General features: G+C 46.4%; 1 protein-coding gene across 1 annotated transcript in view; it reads left to right on the forward strand.

Annotated features, from left to right (window-relative positions):
* The window catches only part of LOC109880124 (phospholipid phosphatase 3), a 37,014-nt gene extending 21,972 nt beyond the window's left edge, over positions 1-15,042 (forward strand). The window contains exons 2-6 of the mRNA XM_031828031.1: positions 8,765-8,922; positions 9,418-9,704; positions 10,157-10,214; positions 11,732-11,908; positions 12,953-15,042. Of these exons, the coding sequence (XP_031683891.1) occupies positions 8,765-8,922; positions 9,418-9,704; positions 10,157-10,214; positions 11,732-11,908; positions 12,953-13,054 (782 nt within the window). The 3' untranslated portion in view covers positions 13,055-15,042. The remainder of the gene's footprint in view (positions 1-8,764; positions 8,923-9,417; positions 9,705-10,156; positions 10,215-11,731; positions 11,909-12,952) is intronic.
* Positions 15,043-19,473: the final 4,431 nt, after the last annotated feature.

Raw genomic sequence — 19,473 nt, forward strand, 5'->3', positions numbered from 1 at the left:
ACCAGTTACAATGGTATTATTAGGGATTACAGCAGGGTTTACTAAAGTTAGAGTAACAGCACCTCTATGTAATGATTCACTACACCAGTTACAATGGTATTATTAGGGATTACAGCAGGGTTTACTAAAGTTAGAGTAACAGCACCTCTATGTAATGATTCACTACACCAGTTACAATGCTATTATTAGGGATTACAGCAGGGTTTACTAAAGTTAGAGTAACAGCATCTCTATGTAATGATTCACTACACCAGTTACAATGCTATTATTAGGGATTACAGCAGGGTTTACTAAAGTTAGAGTAACAGCACCTCTATGTAATGATTCACTACACCAGTTACAATGGTATTATTAGGGATTACAGCAGGGTTTACTAAAGTTAGAGTAACAGCACCTCTATGTAATGATTCACTACACCAGTTACAATGCTATTATTAGGGATTACAGCAGGGTTTACTAAAGTTAGAGTAACAGCACCTCTATGTAATGATTCACTACACCAGTTACAATGCTATTATTAGGGATTACAGCAGGGTTTACTAAAGTTAGAGTAACAGCACCTCTATGTAATGATTCACTACACCAGTTACAATGGTATTATTAGGGATTACAGCAGGGTTTACTAAAGTTAGAGTAACAGCACCTCTATGTAATGATTCACTACACCAGTTACAATGCTATTATTAGGGATTACAGCAGGGTTACTAAAGTTAGAGTAACAGCACCTCTATGTAATGATTCACTACACCAGTTACAATGCTATTATTAGGGATTACAGCAGGGTTTACTAAAGTTAGAGTAACAGCACCTCTATGTAATGATTCACTACACCAGTTACAATGGTATTATTAGGGATTACAGCAGGGTTTACTAAAGTTAGAGTAACAGCACCTCTATGTAATGATTCACTACACCAGTTACAATGCTATTATTAGGGATTACAGCAGGGTTTACTAAAGTTAGAGTAACAGCACCTCTATGTAATGATTCACTACACCAGTTACAATGGTATTATTAGGGATTACAGCAGGGTTTACTAAAGTTAGAGTAACAGCACCTCTATGTAATGATTCACTACACCAGTTACAATGCTATTATTAGGGATTACAGCAGGGTTTACTAAAGTTAGAGTAACAGCACCTCTATGTAATGATTCACTACACCAGTTACAATGGTATTATTAGGGATTACAGCAGGGTTTACTAAAGTTAGAGTAACAGCACCTCTATGTAATGATTCACTACACCAGTTACAATGCTATTATTAGGGATTACAGCAGGGTTTACTAAAGTTAGAGTAACAGCATCTCTCTATGTGATGATTCACTACATCAGTAGCAGTAGATTGACTTCTGGATAAACAAGCAGCTTAGACCTGAGGTTGAGGACCAGAGGCCCTGGCACTGGCCCTAGAGGCCTGCCTGGCTGAAGAGAGACGGACCACCCCTGGAGGGTAGTAGGGGAGCGTTCTCCTCCCCTCCCCAGTGACTGTCCCCTCCCTTGCCCAGAACAGCAGGCCAAGTGGGTGGTTGGTTGGGGTCACCCCTCAAGAGATCTAGTGGTCACTGGTCACTCAGCACCCATGGTATACTATATAGTGACTGTCACCTAAAATGTTGGTTGATGCCCTGTTGAGTAGTAGGCTATGTTACAGTCTAGTATTGATATTCATGTGTTAATAATATACTAGTACTGTTTGGTGAAGCTGTTAGTTTGGGTCTGTTTGTTCAGTGCCTGTCTATGGGCTGTTTATTTTGCTGTGGTTTATTTGGTTAGCTATGGTTGGTTGAGGTTTTTGGGGGTAGTTTGGGTTTTATGTGGCTTATTTGGTTGCGTGTTAGTCCATGTGGTGTTTTGTGGGTTGTTTGTGTGTGCAAGTGGGGTTTGTGTGTGTGTGTTCTGGGGGTATTCTGCTGGACGAGGCGAGGTCCTGTTTACAGAGCAGGTCCCAACAGAGCCCAGTTCTCTGACCCTCACATTCCAGAACCACCGCTAATCGTCTCCGTCTGTGAAACACTTCACCACATCTCTCAATTCTCAATCTCTCTCTCCCTCTCTAGAGCCCCCCAACCCCTTTTCCATCCCCCTCTCTCTCCTTCTCTAGAGCCCCCCAACCCCTTATCCATCCCCCTCTCTCTCCTTCTCTAGAGCCCCCAACCCCTTAACCATCCCCCTCTCTCTCCCTCTCTAGAGCCCCCCCACCCCTTATCCATCCCCCTCTCTCTCCCTCTCTAGAGCCCCCAACCCCTTATCCATCCCCCTGTCTCTCCCTCTCTAGAGCCCCCCAACCCCTTATCCATTCCCCTCTCTCTCCCTCTCTAGAGCCCCCAACCCCTTATCCATCCCCCTCTCTCTCCCTCTCTCTCGCCCCCAACCCCTTATCCATCCCCCTCTCTCTCCTTCTCTAGAGCCCCCAACCCCTTATCCATCCCCCTCTCTCTCCCACTCTCTCGCCCCCAACCCCTTATCCATCCCCCTCTCTCTCCCTCTAGAGCCCCCCAACCCCTTATCCATCCCCCTCTCTCTCCCTCTCTCTCTCTCGCCCCCCAACCCCTTATCCATCCTCCTCTCTTGCCCCCCAACCCCTTATCCATCCCCCTCTCTCTCCCTCTCTCTCTCTCGCCCCCCAACCCCTTATCCATCCTCCTCTCTCACCCCCAACCCCTTATCCATCCTCCTCTCTCGCCCCCCAACCCCTTATCCATCCCCCTCTCTCTCCCTCTCTCTCGCCCCCAACCCCTTATCCATCCCCCTCTCTCTCCCTCTCTAGAGCCCCCCAACCCCTTATCCATCCCCCTCTCTCTCCCTCTCTCTCTCTCGCCCCCCAACCCCTTATCCATCCTCCTCTCTTGCCCCCCAACCCCTTATCCATCCCCCTCTCTCTCCCTCTCTCTCTCTCTCTCGCCCCCCAACCCCTTATCCATCCTCCTCTCTCACCCCCAACCCCTTATCCATCCCCCTCTCTCTCCCTTTCTCTGTTTGTCAATTTTCCGTACCCCCTCTAACCATGTTTTCCAGTCTTTTGAGTTTGACACTGTTTTATTGACTGGTACACATTATGAGTAAAATGCCCTCAAAGCATCTGCATAAATAACACACATAATAACTAACACGTAACATCTGCCCCCTCCTCCACCCTCCTGCTCTCTGCTCTCTCTCTCTCTGTCTTTATTCTCTTTCTCCATGGCTGTTCTGTTTTTTCTCTGTGTTGTTGTTCTCTTCTCACAGTGAGCTCATTCTGGGCTGTGGTCATAGAAGTGTAAATTAGAACCAGAAGAGTTTCTGAAGAGTGGGGCACATATCCCCTCTCCTCCCATTCCCTCGCCCCTCGCCCTCTCTCTCTTCCTGTTTCTCCTCCCTCTCTCGGTCTCTTCCCACTTTGAGAACTCCGTCCAACAGCACATTTGGCCCGTGTGTGTGTGGGTCTATGTTAGTGTTTCTCTCTCCCTCCCTCCCTCTCTCGCTGCTCCACTCTGCTCTGCTGCTGTGTCCTCTGAGGCTGCTCTTGGCCAGGTGCAGCGGTTTGCTCACAGCTGCCTGACAGATGAGGTGAGGGGCTCTGGAGTGTCTTTTGCATCTTCTTGTGAAAGCGTTTAGAGCCGCTGTAAACCCCAGTGTAAAGACTGGAACTTTACTGGGACTGGCTGAGACCTCTCAGACCTCTGAGGTTGTATAGGCTAGGTGCAGGCTCGGTTGACAGTGTGTGTTCTGCTGCAGAACATATCACATATGTGTTCTGTGTGTTCTCCATGGTTTCACAGTGATGTGTGTTTGGGAAGTTTGCATAAGATGTGTTTTGTGGATTGAGGTTGGTATGTGGCAAACTGGCGGCCTCTTTTTTGTGTGGACTGTGTTGTCTGAGAGTAGCATTTTGAGGAGCTCTGTAAGCGAGCGTTGTTGGGTCCCGGCCATGTGAGCCCAGGCTGTCAAATCAAGTCAATTGTTATTGGTCATACACGTGTTTAGCAGATGTTATTGGTCATACACGTGTTTAGCAGATGTTATTGGTCATACACGTGTTTAGCAGATGTTATTGGTCATACACGTGTTTATCAGATGTTATTGCGGGTGTAGCGAAATGCTTGTGTTTCTATCTCCGAGTGCAGTAATATCTAACAAGTAATATCTAACGATTTCAGTACACACACATCTATGTAAAGGAATGGAATTAAGAATATATAAATATATGGACGAGCAATGTCAGAGCGGCATAGACTAAGATACAGTACAATAGAATGCAGTATATATATATATGAGATGAGTAATGGAACATGTATAAACATTATTAAAGTGACTAGTGTTCCATTTATTAAAGTGGCCGGTGATTTCAAGTCTATCTATATAGGCAGCAGCTCTAATGTGCTGCTTATGGACTTTAACACACAAATGTGGAAATGACAACACACACATATTTACAGAGCGGTCAATACATCATTGACAGGGTCACGGTCATAGTTTGCCTACTGAGCGGTTGATGGCTCCCATTACTGTGAGAAACACACTAGAGGACCCAGCACTAACGCCTCAACCAGCCAGCCCCACACTTTTATTATGGCAGGAATGGAGACGCTGTCCATTAGCAGACTGACAAACCACAATAACATTGATTATAACCGTAACTCTGGCCCAGATACAGAGAGAGAGAGAGAGAATTGTGGTAAAGAAATAGCCTATTGTGGTGGATGGCCCAAGCGTAGACACCACCATGTCATGTGTTTTCAGAGTAAAGCTATAAAACCTATACAGGGTTTCAGCCCCTGACCTTGTCAGTGTGTGCTTGAGTCAAGAGAACCACATCTCTCTTCTGGGCCGTTCCATATGATTTCAATCCCTTTCTGACTGCACCTCTTTTGATTTGAATGAAACCTTTCATACATGTTTGGCAATGTTGGAAGTGGTCAGAAAGGGACTTTTTTAACCTGAATGCCAAAACATTCAGGAGATGGAGGTTCTCAAAGTTGACCCACTTTTCATCCCCCACACTACCATGAGACATTCATGTGTGCCTGTGTAAGTACCATTGGTGGGTTGGTTGGCCCTGCCAGACTGTCACTTGGACAGAATTCTGGATCTTAACAGGTGTGATGGGTTCATTCTACAGCCAATGTTAAGATGAGCTTAGGCAGAGAGGAAGAGGTGAAGCGAGAGACATAACTGGGCCCAAAATGTGTCTTCTGCAGCAGGTGGCTTTTTGAAATGGCCCTTTAAATTAAATTAAAAACAAAAATCAAATGTTTGTTTTCAGACATTTTTACCACATAGACCATTTTGACCTTGTGGCTGTGGTAACTAGTGGAAACCATTGTGCCTGATGTTCACATGCATATCTGGCCTCTCATTAGCTAGAATGGTCCCACCTGATCTTGCCCCCATCTCGACTGTTTTCCATCTTTTAAGAAATGTGTTTTCATTGTTAGAGCGGCCACTGGAGTATCTAGCCAAGTATTTTTATTTATTTATTTAACTAGGCAAGTCAGTTAAGAACACACTCTTATTTATGATGGCCTACCCCGGCCAAACCCTAACCTGGACGATGCTGGGCCAATTGTGTGCCGCCTTATGGGACCCCCAATCATGGCCAATTGTGATACAGCCTGGAATCAAACCGGGGTCTGTAGTGACGCCTCTAGCACTGAGATGCAGTGCCTTAGACCGCTGCACCACTATGGCTTCACTCTATTTCCCAGATCAGGCATAAATACACACCTAGATCGATAAGAGGATTAAGGTTAGAGAGAGATTCTGATTGAAATGGGTTTGGGACCAGCAACCCTCATCCTGCTGTACAGGGTGTTCACCAGGGGGCATGTCTGGGGAACTGAATACCACAGTGATGCAGCGTGCTGATTTCTACAGGACTAGCCCAAAGGAGGGGGTTCATGTTCCAAATGTTTTTGTGTTGTGAATGATCTCGGGTACCTCACGCTTTTGGAGTTTTCTCATGACCCAGAACCACCAAGTAAACAAAATCAGGGTTTGTACCCAGGCCAACCCATATCATCTGTGACCCACAGTCTATTCAGTAAACACATTTCTTAGACAATTCCCCTCCTCCAGGGTATTTAACCTGATTAGTCCACAGTAATCATGTCTCTATTAGATTCACCTGACTGACTGGAACACGGGAAGGGGGGGTCAGTTCATCATAGGAAGCTGGAAGACCTTCAAAGACACTTAAAGGGATAGTTTGGTAATTTGGCAATGAGGCCCGTTATCTACTTCCCCAGAGTGGAAGGAACTTGTGGATTCTATTTGTATTTATCTGCGTCCAGTATGAAGGAACTCAGAGGTAGTGTCACAAGCTGCTAACGCTAGTTAATTAACAACTTCCTTCAAACTGCATGCAGATACACACAAACTATATCCACAAGTTCATCTGTCTCTGGGAAAGTAGATAAAGGGCCTCATTGCCAAAATCCTTGTCTACCCCTTTAAGTACCTAAGTAAGGCCTCCTAATTCATATACAACATCTTTACCTTCATCTCTGTCTTTGTACTGAGTCATGGTACTGGGTCCTTACCAACTCCAGACAGCCACTCTCTCTCACTTCTCTGGGAGAGATCTGGCTTTTCTACGGTGGTCTGGAGTTAGGCCCTTGCGTGATGTCAGAGGCTCTGTAGAGGGCTGCAGCTTGGAGTCTGCAGTGTGTTTATGTGTGTGCCGTGTGTGTATATCATGCACGTGTTTGTACAAAGTAGATCAGGCAGAGATCAGGATCAAGCAGCGATCAGGGTCAGGTGAGATGTTTGCACTATCTCTCTTCTCTCGCTCTCCTCTCCGTCTAGCTCTTCTCTCGCTCTCCCCTCGTCTATCTCTCCTCTCTCTGCTGTCGTCAGAGCCTCTGCTATCTGCCTGCAACGTGTTTCCCTCTCCTCTCCTCTCCTCTCCTCTCCTCTCCTCTCCTCTCCTCTCCTCTCCTCTCCTCTCCTCTCCTCTCCTCTCCTCTCCTCTCCTCTCCTCTCCTCTCCTCTCCTCTCCTCTCCTCTCCTCTCCTCTCCTCTCCCCTCCCCTCCCTCCTTCTGTCTTTCTGGCCCTCCCGTGCCTTCTCTTAACCAGAGGATATGTCGTTATCTGTGTTTGGTCTTTCTCTCTGACAAACACATGCTTCCAGTATTAGCAAAGGTCACAAGCAGACATTTGCTGTATACTACAGTAACTGTACCCTGCTTATAAGCCAATGACGCTACACTACTTCCACGTTTTCATTCCTAAATTGTATTGGTCCTTAAGTACATTGATATGTGTGTAGGTTCTTAACTGTATGTCTTGGGGTGAAAGGGTGGCTGTATGGATCTGTTTTGGTAGTATGTATGATTGACTGACTGGTACTGTGAGTGAGATATATCTGTAGAGTATTCATGGTTATATAGTGCAGGTAGACTGAAACCTGTTGAACTCTGGTAGACTCACAGAAAGTCACACTGAAGGTCAGTGAGCCATGTCCTTCTCCCGTCTGCTACTGTTGCTCTACAGTCTCTAATGGCCTGTGTTGTCCTCTCCTCCTGTCACGTAGTCTCTCTGAGATTTCCTGGCAGCAGCAGTGTTTGCCTGGGCCCGCTCCAGTTCCAGGCTCTATGATGAGGGAGAGGTTAATCATTAGTCCCATGCTCTCCCTGTTCCATGGGGGAGAGGGCTATGGGGGCATGGGATAGGGGACTACATGATGGGCTAGAGGGGCTGTGGGGAGCAGAGAGAGGAACTAGAAGGGTAGTTTGGAAGTTCAGAGTGAGTGTAGTGGTGTAGATTTAATTTCAGATATAGCCTTGGATTTGATTTCATCCTCCCTGCTGTGTGACTGGTGCCAGTATCATAACGAGGTTGCACAATCTTTACCCAATGAACTTTCACCAGCAGCAGGGCAGGTTGCAGCGAGGTTTGTTTGCTTAAGAAAGACAGACCTTGACCACCCTTTACGCCTTCCTTACACACACACTTTTAATTGGTTAGCCAACCAGGAAATAAAAATAAGAAGGTAATGTGTTACTACATTGATTTAATAAATATTCTGCCAATACAGTGGTAGTTAATGTTTAATGTTGTACGCTCCTTGTGCGTCTCTGTGCCACACTACACTATTTCTATTCCCTTATTATTGGACACAAAAGACTACTCTATTCCCTTTCTATTGGAGGTCTCTGCAGTCACGTTATAGTCTATACTGTAGCCTGGCTATTACTTTACTGTAAAACCCTTTGGCTTTCACCACTTTGTCATTTTCTGTGTAATAGACTCTCTGTCTCCTCTCCTCCTGAATAATCCTTCATTCTGCACTGTCATCTCTGTCTCTCTCTCGTCTCCCCCTCCTCCAGCCTCTCTGGTGGAGCTCCAGTATGTAAGGAATGCCAGATACTTTGGGAGATCTTGAATCCAGTCAGTGGATGACTGACAGGCCTAAGACCCACCCCCTCCTCAGATTGCACCCAGGCCTATATCAAATCAAATCAAATCAAATCAAATGTATTTATATAGCCCTTCGTACATCAGCTGATATCTCAAAGTGCTGTACAGAAACCCAGCCTAAAACCCAAACAGCAAGCAATGTAGGTGTAGAAGCACGGTGGCTAGGAAAAACTCCCTAGAAAGGCCAAAACCTAGGAAGAAACCTAGAGAGGAACCAGGCTATGTGGGGTGGCCAGTCCTCTTCTGGCTGTGCCGGGTGGAGAATATAACAGAACATGGCCAAGATGTTCAAATGTTCATAAATGACCAGCATGTTGGCTCTCTGTGCGATGCGTCACTCTTACTCTTTTCTCTCTCTCTCTAGCCTCTATCCCGTTCTTTGCGTGTGAGTTGAAGGCGGTGACTCCGTACCGGAGGGGTTTCTTCTGTGGGGACCAGAGCATCACCTACCCCTACCTGGAGAGAGAGGCCATCCCTGACGCACTGCTCATCGCTGGGGGCATCGTCATCACTGGCCTCACGGTGAGACACACAACACACCACTTACACACTGTAGGATCTTACTGAGTATATATACATGACATACTATCACCACTTACACACTGTAGGATCTTACTGAGTATATATACATGACATACTATCACCACTTACACACTGTAGGATCTTACTGAGTATATACACATGACATACTATCTTACACACTGTAGGATCTTACTGAGTATATACACATGACATACTATCACCACTTACACACTGTAGGATCTTACTGAGTATATACACATGACATACTATCACCTCTTACACACTCACTGTAAGCAGACGAGAGGTTCACCTGGAAGTAGATGTATTTATGAGCCATTCAATATTTAGCCTTTATTTAGTCAGGTCATTGAAAAAACCTTCTCTTTTACAATACGCTGTGAAAGTGTAGTGTCGTTTCTCTACCGGTATGTAGCGCAGCTTTTTTCCGAAGAGGACTGATTCTAACTCTTGTTCCTCCTCTTCTTCCCTGGCCAGATTGCGCTGGGCGAGTGTTACCGGGTTCGATTTTGTGAGGTGCAATCACGGGCCTTCGTGCGCAACCTCTACGTGTCCTGCCTCTATAAGGAGCTGGGAAGCTTCCTGTTCGGCTGCTGCGTGGGCCAATCATTGACCAACATGGCCAAGCTGAGTGTGGGGCGCCTGCGACCTAACTTCCTGTCGGTGTGCAACGTGACATACGCCTCGCTCAACTGCGTCCCCGGCTCCTACGTGGCCCAGGTCACCTGCAGGCAGTCCAAACACAAGATGGTGGAGGAGGCCAGGTCAGTACCGAGAGAGACGCCTTCCCTATTCACACTATAGGGCCAGGCCTGGCCAAACTGAGCTGGCCTGGTTACACACCCACCATAGTAGCTGGAACCGTGCAGGAAAGGACAAGGTGAAAATAAATATCAGAACTAGCACTGTGCAGTTCTGGTTGGTCCTGTAATGTGAATCAAGCTTCAGTGTATCAGTTGGGCTCAATTCGAGCTCAATTCCTGTCAGTTGGATTGGATATGAGATTTTTCCAGTGTTATGCAATCCTGAAAAGTCATTCACTGACTGGAATTGAGATGGAATAGACCCAAACGCTGCTAGTCTAGTCAAAGTGAAAGTCTGTCTTTGTGAGAAAGTATTGCTATGAATGTTTATTACCATAGATTGAGATGGAGCAATATTGACACTTGATAACTGGGTTAATGAATGACATCCCTGTCATCCCTTTATCTTTCAGGAAGTCGTTTTTCTCTGGCCATTCCTCCTTTGCCATGTACACCATGCTCTACCTGGCGGTAAGTGTCACTGGCAATTGGAGAGACACACACACACTTGCACGTGCCTGTGGCGACAAAGAACAGCACACCTGCCAAGTAACGTTTATACACTTGAAGTCACCTGCTTTAGCTGGGATTACTACAGATTAGTTGAAGGAAGGAAAGAATGATCTTTGACAGTTTTAACTTTCACTGTATGAAAGAAAATATTGGACACTGTCCCTGTAGAGATGGAGTGCACACTCACTCACACACATACTCACAAACACTCACATACATTCATGCACACATACACACATTGTACATGCAAACTCTGAGAAAGGCAACTTTTCAAAAGCCGTCCTGCCTGAAATGAATCGGGAGAGGGAGGAAGTTTTCCACAGGGAACATGAATAGAGGGAGAGATGTAGAGCAGACAGAGCACTCCTTGTTTGGGGGGGGGGGGGGGGGGGCTGCTGAGAGATCCACAGGCTTCTTTCAACAAGAGAACCCCACTCCCCTCCTCTCTCTCTCTACTGGACCATTGGTGAGGAACACATTGTGGGGTGAGAAATGACAGAGGAAGACAAAAGCCCATCATGGCTCAAGCATTTGATCCCATAATGTATTCATTCACATTATAAATGGAATTCCTCCACTTCATTAAGTCTCCAATGGCCCGGAATATGACTGGAATAATCGCAAAACTATTTACGGGAAATATATATGAAACTCATTAAATTTCAATCTGATAAAAGGAGAGGATTCACCATTCAAAAACATTGTTAATAGATTTCTCGGGTCCTCCCCTCCCCTCCTCACCCACACAGAGAGAAAGAGGGAGAGAAAGAGAGTGAGGCATTGAGAGCAGTTGAGTGTCCTGAGAAAAACAGGGGGCCTCATTCTTCATTCTGTTTCCTCTTCTCCCTCTCTTCTCCCTCTCTTCTCTATCTTCCCTCCATCCCGTCTGTGGCTTCCTGGCGTATAGCTAGTACTACTACTGCAGACTGACTGTGTCCTTTAGAATCCATGGGACCTGCAGCGACATGCAACCAGGGCCCTGGGCCAGCTGCTGGGGTTGGAGGGCAAGAAGACTGACACCTGCTTCCAGCTCCCCTCCCCTCCGGAGGAATACGTTCCACATGTTCCAGTGACAGGCCCAGGCCTGGCAGCAGTCACCTCAGAAACAGCACCATGTATCTCTACAGTTAACCCCTGACCCCTCAGTCAGTCTCTGTCTGGTCCCTGACTGACAGACACTCCTCCTCTATTGTAGTAATGATGGGACTTGGAGGGCAAGATGAGATGGAGGAGAGGTTTATTAGGGTGCTGAGCCCAGTGTGGATGGACTAATGCCAGGTCCTCTTCCCCACCCCCTAGATGTGTGTGTGTTAACTGTGTTTAATGTACCATGTGACCAGATCACTGTGGAAAGAACCAACTACGCTGCAGTTTATGCACACACACAGACGCATGCAAAAATGCATGAGTGCCTGCACACACACACTTCTCATATTTGAAAGCTCTGATCATGTGACGCTGCTCTCCTTCTCCAGTTCTACCTGCAGGCGCGGTTGTCATGGCGAGGGGCTCGTCTGCTGCGCCCGCTGCTACAGTTCCTGCTGGTGATGATAGCCGTGTACACCGGGCTGAGCCGCATCTCTGACTACCGCCACCACCCCACCGACGTGATCACCGGCTTCATCCAGGGAGGCCTCACCGCCTACTGGGTGGTAAGTGTCTGTCTCTCTTCTCCCTCTGGCTCTATGGAGCTGTGGGATTGGGAACAAATGTCCTATGTCAGTCAGGCTTACAGGATGAAATAATGTCAACCAAGCCTGCCTAAACAATAACAGGGCATCATGTCCTATCCATCTGCCTGTACAATCTGTATTAATCCATCTGCCTATACAATCTGTATTTGTCTCATTCAGTCCCTATATGGTGGGATCTCATCTGGGTCAGGCTGAGCAGTATAACCAGTCTCTCTGGCGGTTGGGATATCTGTCTTATGTTTGACAGATTCTCTTGGTTGCCTTTGTGTGTTTGACAGACAGTGTTCCATCTCTATGTATCTGTGTTTGACGGACAGTGTTCCATCTCTATGTATCTGTGTTTGACGGACAGTGTTCCATCTCTATGTATCTGTGTTTGACGGACTGTATTCCATCTCTATGTATCTGTGTTTGACGGACTGTGTTCCATCTCTATGTATCTGTGTTTGACGGACAGTGTTCCATCTCTATGTATCTGTGTTTGACGGACAGTGTTCCATCTCTATGTATCTGTGTTTGACGGACAGTGTTCCATCTCTATGTATCTGTGTTTGACGGACTGTGTTCCATCTCTATGTATCTGTGTTTGACGGACAGTGTTCCATCTCTATGTATCTGTGTTTGACGGACAGTGTTCCATCTCTATGTATCTGTGTTTGACGGACAGTGTTCCATCTCTATGTATCTGTGTTTGACGGACTGTGTTCCATCTCTATGTATCTGTGTTTGACGGACAGTGTTCCATCTCTATGTATCTGTGTTTGACGGACAGTGTTCCATCTCTATGTCTCTGTGTTTGACGGACTGTGTTCCATCTCTATGTATCTGTGTTTGACGGACTGTGTTCCATCTCTATGTATCTGTGTTTGACGGACAGTGTTCCATCTCTATGTATCTGTGTTTGACGGACAGTGTTCCATCTCTATGTATCTGTGTTTGACGGACAGTGTTCCATCTCTATGTATCTGTGTTTGACAGACACTGTTTTATCTGTCTCTCCAGGCCTTCTATATTTCCTCCATGTTTAAGAACAACCGTCCAGACCTGTCTCCCACCAGCATGTCTCTGGAGAGCCCCCTGTCCAGCCAACAGACCGTCTGCTAGCACCACCTGCCCCAACACACCCCTCCTCACCTACCTGGACGGATGGGAGAAAAGACAGAACGAGAGAGAGAGGGAGAGACAGTCAGATAGCAGAGGTGAGCAGCACATAGAGGGACAGGGAGGGAGACAAGGTGTGTGAAAAGGAAGGGGGATGAGATAAGAGGTAGAGCAGGTAAAAAGTGTTCTAGCAAGTACCCACATGCTCTGATGAATACGTCAAGAACGCACGCACACGTAGTGCCACCTCTCTCTCTCTCACTAACACACACTACCATCTAACACACACACACACACACCAAATCACTGTAGAGTACAACCCGTCCACATGGAGATACGCATAGTAATTTTACAGATATTTTGTATATGAAAAACGACAAATGTTTCTATTTTTCAAATGAGAGTCGTAGATGAAGCTGCTAATGATAATGATTTTTTTCCTGTTCTAAGTAGAATATGTTTTATATGTGATGGTGGTTAGTGGGCAGTGCATTAGGTTAGCTCTCACAAACACACGGTCAGTCAGTGTCTCTAAATGATCTTCATTGGTCATTTGACCAGCCTGGATGATGACATCATCAGCTGGACTCCACTTCTTCAGCTTGACGTCCCCTGACTCTAATTCTGTGGATGTCTCATTGACGTCCCCTGACTCTAATTCTGTGGATGTCTCATTGACGTCCCCTGACTCTAATTCTGTGGATGTCTCATTGACGTCCCGTGACTCTAATTCTGTGGATGTCTCATTGACGTCCCCTGACTCTAATTCTGCGGATGTCTCATTGACGTCCCCTGACTCTAATTCTGCGGATGTCTCATTGACGTCCCCTGACTCTAATTCTGTGGATGTCTCATTGACGTCCCCTGACTCTAATTCTGCGGATGTCTCATTGACGTCCCCTGACTCTAATTCTGCGGATGTCTCATTGACGTCCCCTGACTCTAATTCTGCGGATGTCTCATTGACGCCCCCTGACTCTAATTCTGTGGATGTCTCATTGACGTCCCCTGACTCTAATTCTGTGGATGTCTCATTGACGTCCCCTGACCCCTGACTCTAATTCTGTGGATGTCTCATTGACGTCCCCTGACTCTAATTCTGTGGATGTCTCATTGACGTCCCCTGACCCCTGACTCTAATTCTGTGGATGTCTCATTGACGTCCCCTGACTCTAATTCTGTGGATGTCTCTCATCCTTCACCCTCTAACTACACAGCAACTAATAGAGGATGGACAAAGACAAAAGAGAACACTTTGTATTAAACCAAGTATCTTAACTTCAGTTACCCAGGAGTGATAGGGTGGAAATCTGCTTTGCCCAGGTTACGTCCCCTCCCCTTCACTCCCACACTTTTCCATGTCTGTACTCTGTACTAACCACTTATTACTCTGTCTCAGAGGCGGAGCTATGACTGAACCCTGTAACCTTTGACCTATTACCCTGACCTCTGAGCTGCACCTTGAGTTATGCCACTCTCACAGGGGAGCCAAAATGGCTGCCTCGTGTTGCCTATGGCAGAGGTCCCCTGTATATTCCTATTAATAGCACTTGAACTACATAATGGAACCTACTCTGATAGTATAATTGATATTATATATATTTTATCAAGTTTGAATAATCAGTGTTTTATTTCTCTTAATATGTCACTCTCATACAATATATGTTTTAGTTTTTTTCCAAATGATAATTATTCAAATTGAATGTAAATAGATATGTCTTTTTTATAAACCACACAGAATTTCAAAAGTATTATTAGTGCCATTTTTGGACAGTTTTTTTCACATTTATGTGTTATGTGTCTGTGTTGTTGATCAGGTACACAGAGTTGTTGTTATTGTCATAACGACTAGACTGAGCCAGAGCTATTATCAGAAAGCTATTTCTTGTTTCCAGTTTTTATTTTTCTCTGTGAATGCCAGAATGGCTGAAAATAACCACTGTACTCAAAAAACCAAACCAATAAAATGAATGTTGAATCTTTTGACCTCCTATTGTCCACTGATATTCCTTTCTGTCTCACACACTTTTTTTTCTTTCCGCACAGAAACAATGTTTGTCATCTGACTGTTTATATGCTCAACAGAGTAAAGAATCAGTTGTTCGTCACACACACATGACCAGTAAGTAAGTTCAAGCTTAGTTCAGGAAAAGTTAGAGGTGAAACCGAGAGCAACAAAAAATATTGAATCCTCTCCTTCACCTCTAGTTTCTGACTGGGAAAGAACCCACCTACTTTCTCCCTCTACCACCCCGCTCTCCTTTCTACCTCCCTCTCTCTTTCAATCCTTTTGGAGTGCAGCAGAGCGCGCTGGGCTTTTTGGGGATCATGCTGCCATGGCGATGCCTGGCTAGATAGTGGGCTGGGGAGGTGGAGGCCTTTTTATTTATTATCTTTCTTTTCCAATCCACTTCCTGGCTGAGTGAGGAGAATACAAGGCAGCTGAGATCAGAGTGAGAGAAAGGGAAGGAGTAATGGGTGTGTATGGAGGTAAGGAAAGGGGAGGGCTGGCATGCAGCAGGAGAACAGGATGAAGGGAGAAGCTGGGGTTCAGTAATTAAGGGAAGGAGTAATGGGTGTGTATGGAGGTGAGGAAAGGGGAGGGCTGGCATGCAGCAGGAGAACAGGATGAAGGGAGACGCTGGGGTTCAGTAATGAAGGGGAGGAGTAATGGAGGTGAGGAAAGGGGAGGGCTGGCATGCAGCAGGAGAACAGGATGAAGGGAGAAGCTGGGGTTCAGTAATGAAGGGAAGGAGTAATGGGTGTGTAAGGAGGTGAGGAAAGGGGAGGGCTGGCATGCAGCAGGAGAACAGGATGAAGGGAGAAGCTGGGGTTCAGTAATGAAGGGAAGGAGAAATGGGTGTGTAAGGAGGTGAGGAAAGGGGAGGGCTGGCATGCAGCAGGAGAACAGGATGAAGGGAGAAGCTGGGGTTCAGTAATGAAGGGAAGGAGTAATGGGTGTGTATGGAGGTGAGGAAAGGGGAGGGCTGGCATGCAGCAGGAGAACAGGATGAAGGGAGAAGCTGGGGTTCAGTAATGAAGGGAAGGAGTAATGGGTGTGTAAGGAGGTGAGGAAAGGGGAGGGCTGGCATGCAGCAGGAGAACAGGATGAAGGGAGAAGCTGGGGTTCAGTAATGAAGGGGAGGAGTAATGGGTGTGTATGGAGGTAAGGAAAGGGGAGGGCTGGCATGCAGCAGGAGAACAGGATGAAGGGAGAAGCTGGGGTTCAGTAATGAAGGGAAGGAGTAATGGGTGTGTAAGGAGGTGAGGAAAGGGGAGGGCTGGCATGCAGAGGGAGAACAGGATGAAGGGAGAAGCTGGGGTTCAGTAATGAAGGGAAGGAGTAATGGAGCAGTTGGCAGTTGGGAAGGGGTGACGGGGGGGAGAGAGGGAGGAGGGATTTGGGTGTGGGGCTTCGGGCTGGGAAGGAATGTGACTGGTTGTCAGGCCTGTTTTGTGTCAATACTGTTACTAAGAGACACATTTAATTCCTTAGCACTGTAAATGCCTGCGCTTGTGAAGATGTTGTTGTCTATCTGTTTTTGTCTAGGTCATCATTGTGTGTGTGTGTGTTTTCTTTTTGAGTGAGCAGGAGAGAAGAGTAGATGCTCTACTAAGCTTACAACACAGCCTTTCAAACATGACATCTTGATTGCTCCGTAGATGTCTTCCTTGGTGACCCTTTGACCTTGTTCAAATGAATGGGATTGACAAGAGGAGGCCGATTCTCCCTCCAGTCCATAGAGCAGAGAGGCCAGACTAACTGAGGCGTGTGTCCTGTCTATCTGAAAGGTCCCACTAGTTCCAGCCCTCTCCACTGTGTGAGTTGTGGCTGTAGTTTAGTATACACATACAACAGTAGCCCCAGCCGGCCTGTGGTCATTTAGATGAGGCTGATTGAGCACTAATCTCAGCCTGTAAAACACATTACCGTCTCCATGCTCCATTCTGAAGTAAAATAAAGCACACTTTCTCCCTCTTCCCCATACTTAGGGCTGGGGAATTCGTTTGATAAGACATTTGTTTTTCAGATAAAATACAGGTCTAAAAACAGAATCTTTCCATGGGCGGATGTTACGGCGGGCGATCAGAATCAATGGTGTGGAGGTAGGGAACCCTGTGATGGGTTACTACTGCAGGCAGGCTGGCAGGCAGACAGACGGGCACGTAGCTCACCTGCATACCTGTCTAGTGGAGGTGGAGAGGACACCTGTATCATACCTGCTGTCTGCCTATCATACTATCAGATGGGATAACATCACCCAGGCATTTAAAACTCCCCCACCAGGCTTCCTTTGAGGGCTTCTTTCTGGTAATGTAATGACCAAGAAACTTCTACAGTCCGCCAAATACTTCTCATAATAAGGCACCGTTTCAAGCAGCTTACTGTTGTACATTGAATCAACAGTGGAGAAAGAGGAGCTATTTCTTCTTTGCATATAATCCCAGGGTCGGTCTCCATGGCATTACAGACATAGGCTCTGGATTGGAACTTAGTGGGGTTCTTATCCCTCTGCAGCTCAATTCTTGATAGAATTAGAAGGGATTAATGGGCTCTTTAGTATGCTTGAGTTGAGACCTGCTGCTGCTCAGCTCCATTAGACTGAATATTCCTCCATATACTCCATCTATCCCAGCAATGACAGTTTGGGAATACTGCAGCCATTAAGACCTGAGACTTGAGAGCAGAGCAGAGCGGGCACATTGTGTCCTGACTCCTGATACAGGCCTGTGAAAGGCATTAGTCTCTCTCTATGCTCCAGCAACACAGCGCTAGATAAATCTGCCTTCATCATGCTGCACCGAGGGGATTAGACCAGGCCAGATCATTTGGTATGCAGAAAGAGAAGAAAACACCCCAAACGGTGCCAGAAATAGCTTTTCGAGCCCTCTGGGTGGACGTACGTCAGGTCTGCGATGGCAATTAGTGTGACGTGGAAACTCTGCAGATGGTGTGTGAGTAGTCTCAGACACGTAGCATCACACACCCCACCTGCATACTCAACCTACTGGACGACCACATGCCTCAGAGTCCACACCTGTATGATATATCTGATGGGGATAGTATCATAGCGTGGGCATTTGGGCACGGCCACACCGCCTCCAGGATAGCCGTTTTGGCAAGGATGGACCCAAAGCGGGGTGGAGGGTTAGCTTTTGTTACCGTTGAATATTGATGAGTGAAGTTGCAGTTTTTTCACATATTTGGATCCCACCGTTGAGTGTTTCATTTGTGCGTGAGACAGACTGGTAAAAAATATCCAATCTCAACATAATCAATTTAGCAGCTTCCCAAAACACATTTTGAGACATGGCTGCTGTGCCAGCCCAAACAATACAGTATGCAGCAGGAAAGATGAACTATAGTATTGCCTTTCCTGTTCGCTGCCAAGCTTTTAAACTTAACAAGGATTGTAACCTTTATCTAGCATTTCAGTATTTGATATGTAAATGATCTCTATTTCAAATATTGTTGCATGGCAGCAGTTGTGGCCCGTGGGGCCTGGGATGTGTAATAAACACAGCCTAACTCTGAGGACGGTGAATAACACCACAGGCCCCTATTTACCTTCCTGGAAGTCATTCTGTGGGATGTATATGGCTGCTCAATGTGTGGATGTTATTTTACAGTGTCTGACGGTGTGAAACAGAACGCTCCCGGGTACATTACCCTGAGGGTGGTATGCTATCAAGTGCTACCACTATCTATGTCAAGGTTATCGGGGCCACTTTGACCCCTCAGTTCACACATGAACATAAACAGCTAGATTAGTCCGACAGGTAAGAATGTCTAAAGGTTCCTAAGGAATGTGTTGGACTATGACAAAACATGGAGCTAAAAAACAATGTTATCTGTAGGACAGAGACAAGACACCATGTTGATAGAGATATCAAGCAACGTGTTTATACTGTACGGTCTAAAGGATGAGAGACTACATGCCTGGTGGGTGGGTGGGTGGGTGTGTGTGTGTATGTGTCTGCATGCCTGTGGGTGTGTGTTTGTGTTTACGTACTCAAGTGCATGCATGCTTGTGTGTATATACTATACGCCAGGCATTGTGGGTCGTTAAGGACCGATTGGAATGTGAAAACAAGGGCTGGAGAGTGAAAGCATGGTAAGGAACAGTGAGGTGTCGGGGACGAGGGAGGAGAGACAAACCAACCATCTGGGTCCCAGGGTCAGGGTCAGTCCACAGAGCCTCACACTCCCTCACACTCTGACATGTTACCATGACATGACACTCAGTGCCTGTATCTCAAATGGCACCCCATTCCCCAAGGCCCAGGCCAAAAGTAGTGCACTAGGTAGGGAATAGGGTACACTTGAGACACATCCAGGGTCTGTTTATAGAGGCTGAAGAGCCATGTAGAGTAACAGATGTATCTGCTCTGCAGTTCTCCATTTCTCTGCACTTATCCAT

The sequence above is a fragment of the Oncorhynchus kisutch genome, linkage group LG6 (genome assembly GCF_002021735.2).
Source record: "Oncorhynchus kisutch isolate 150728-3 linkage group LG6, Okis_V2, whole genome shotgun sequence".
Taxonomy (NCBI): Eukaryota; Metazoa; Chordata; class Actinopteri; order Salmoniformes; family Salmonidae; genus Oncorhynchus; species Oncorhynchus kisutch.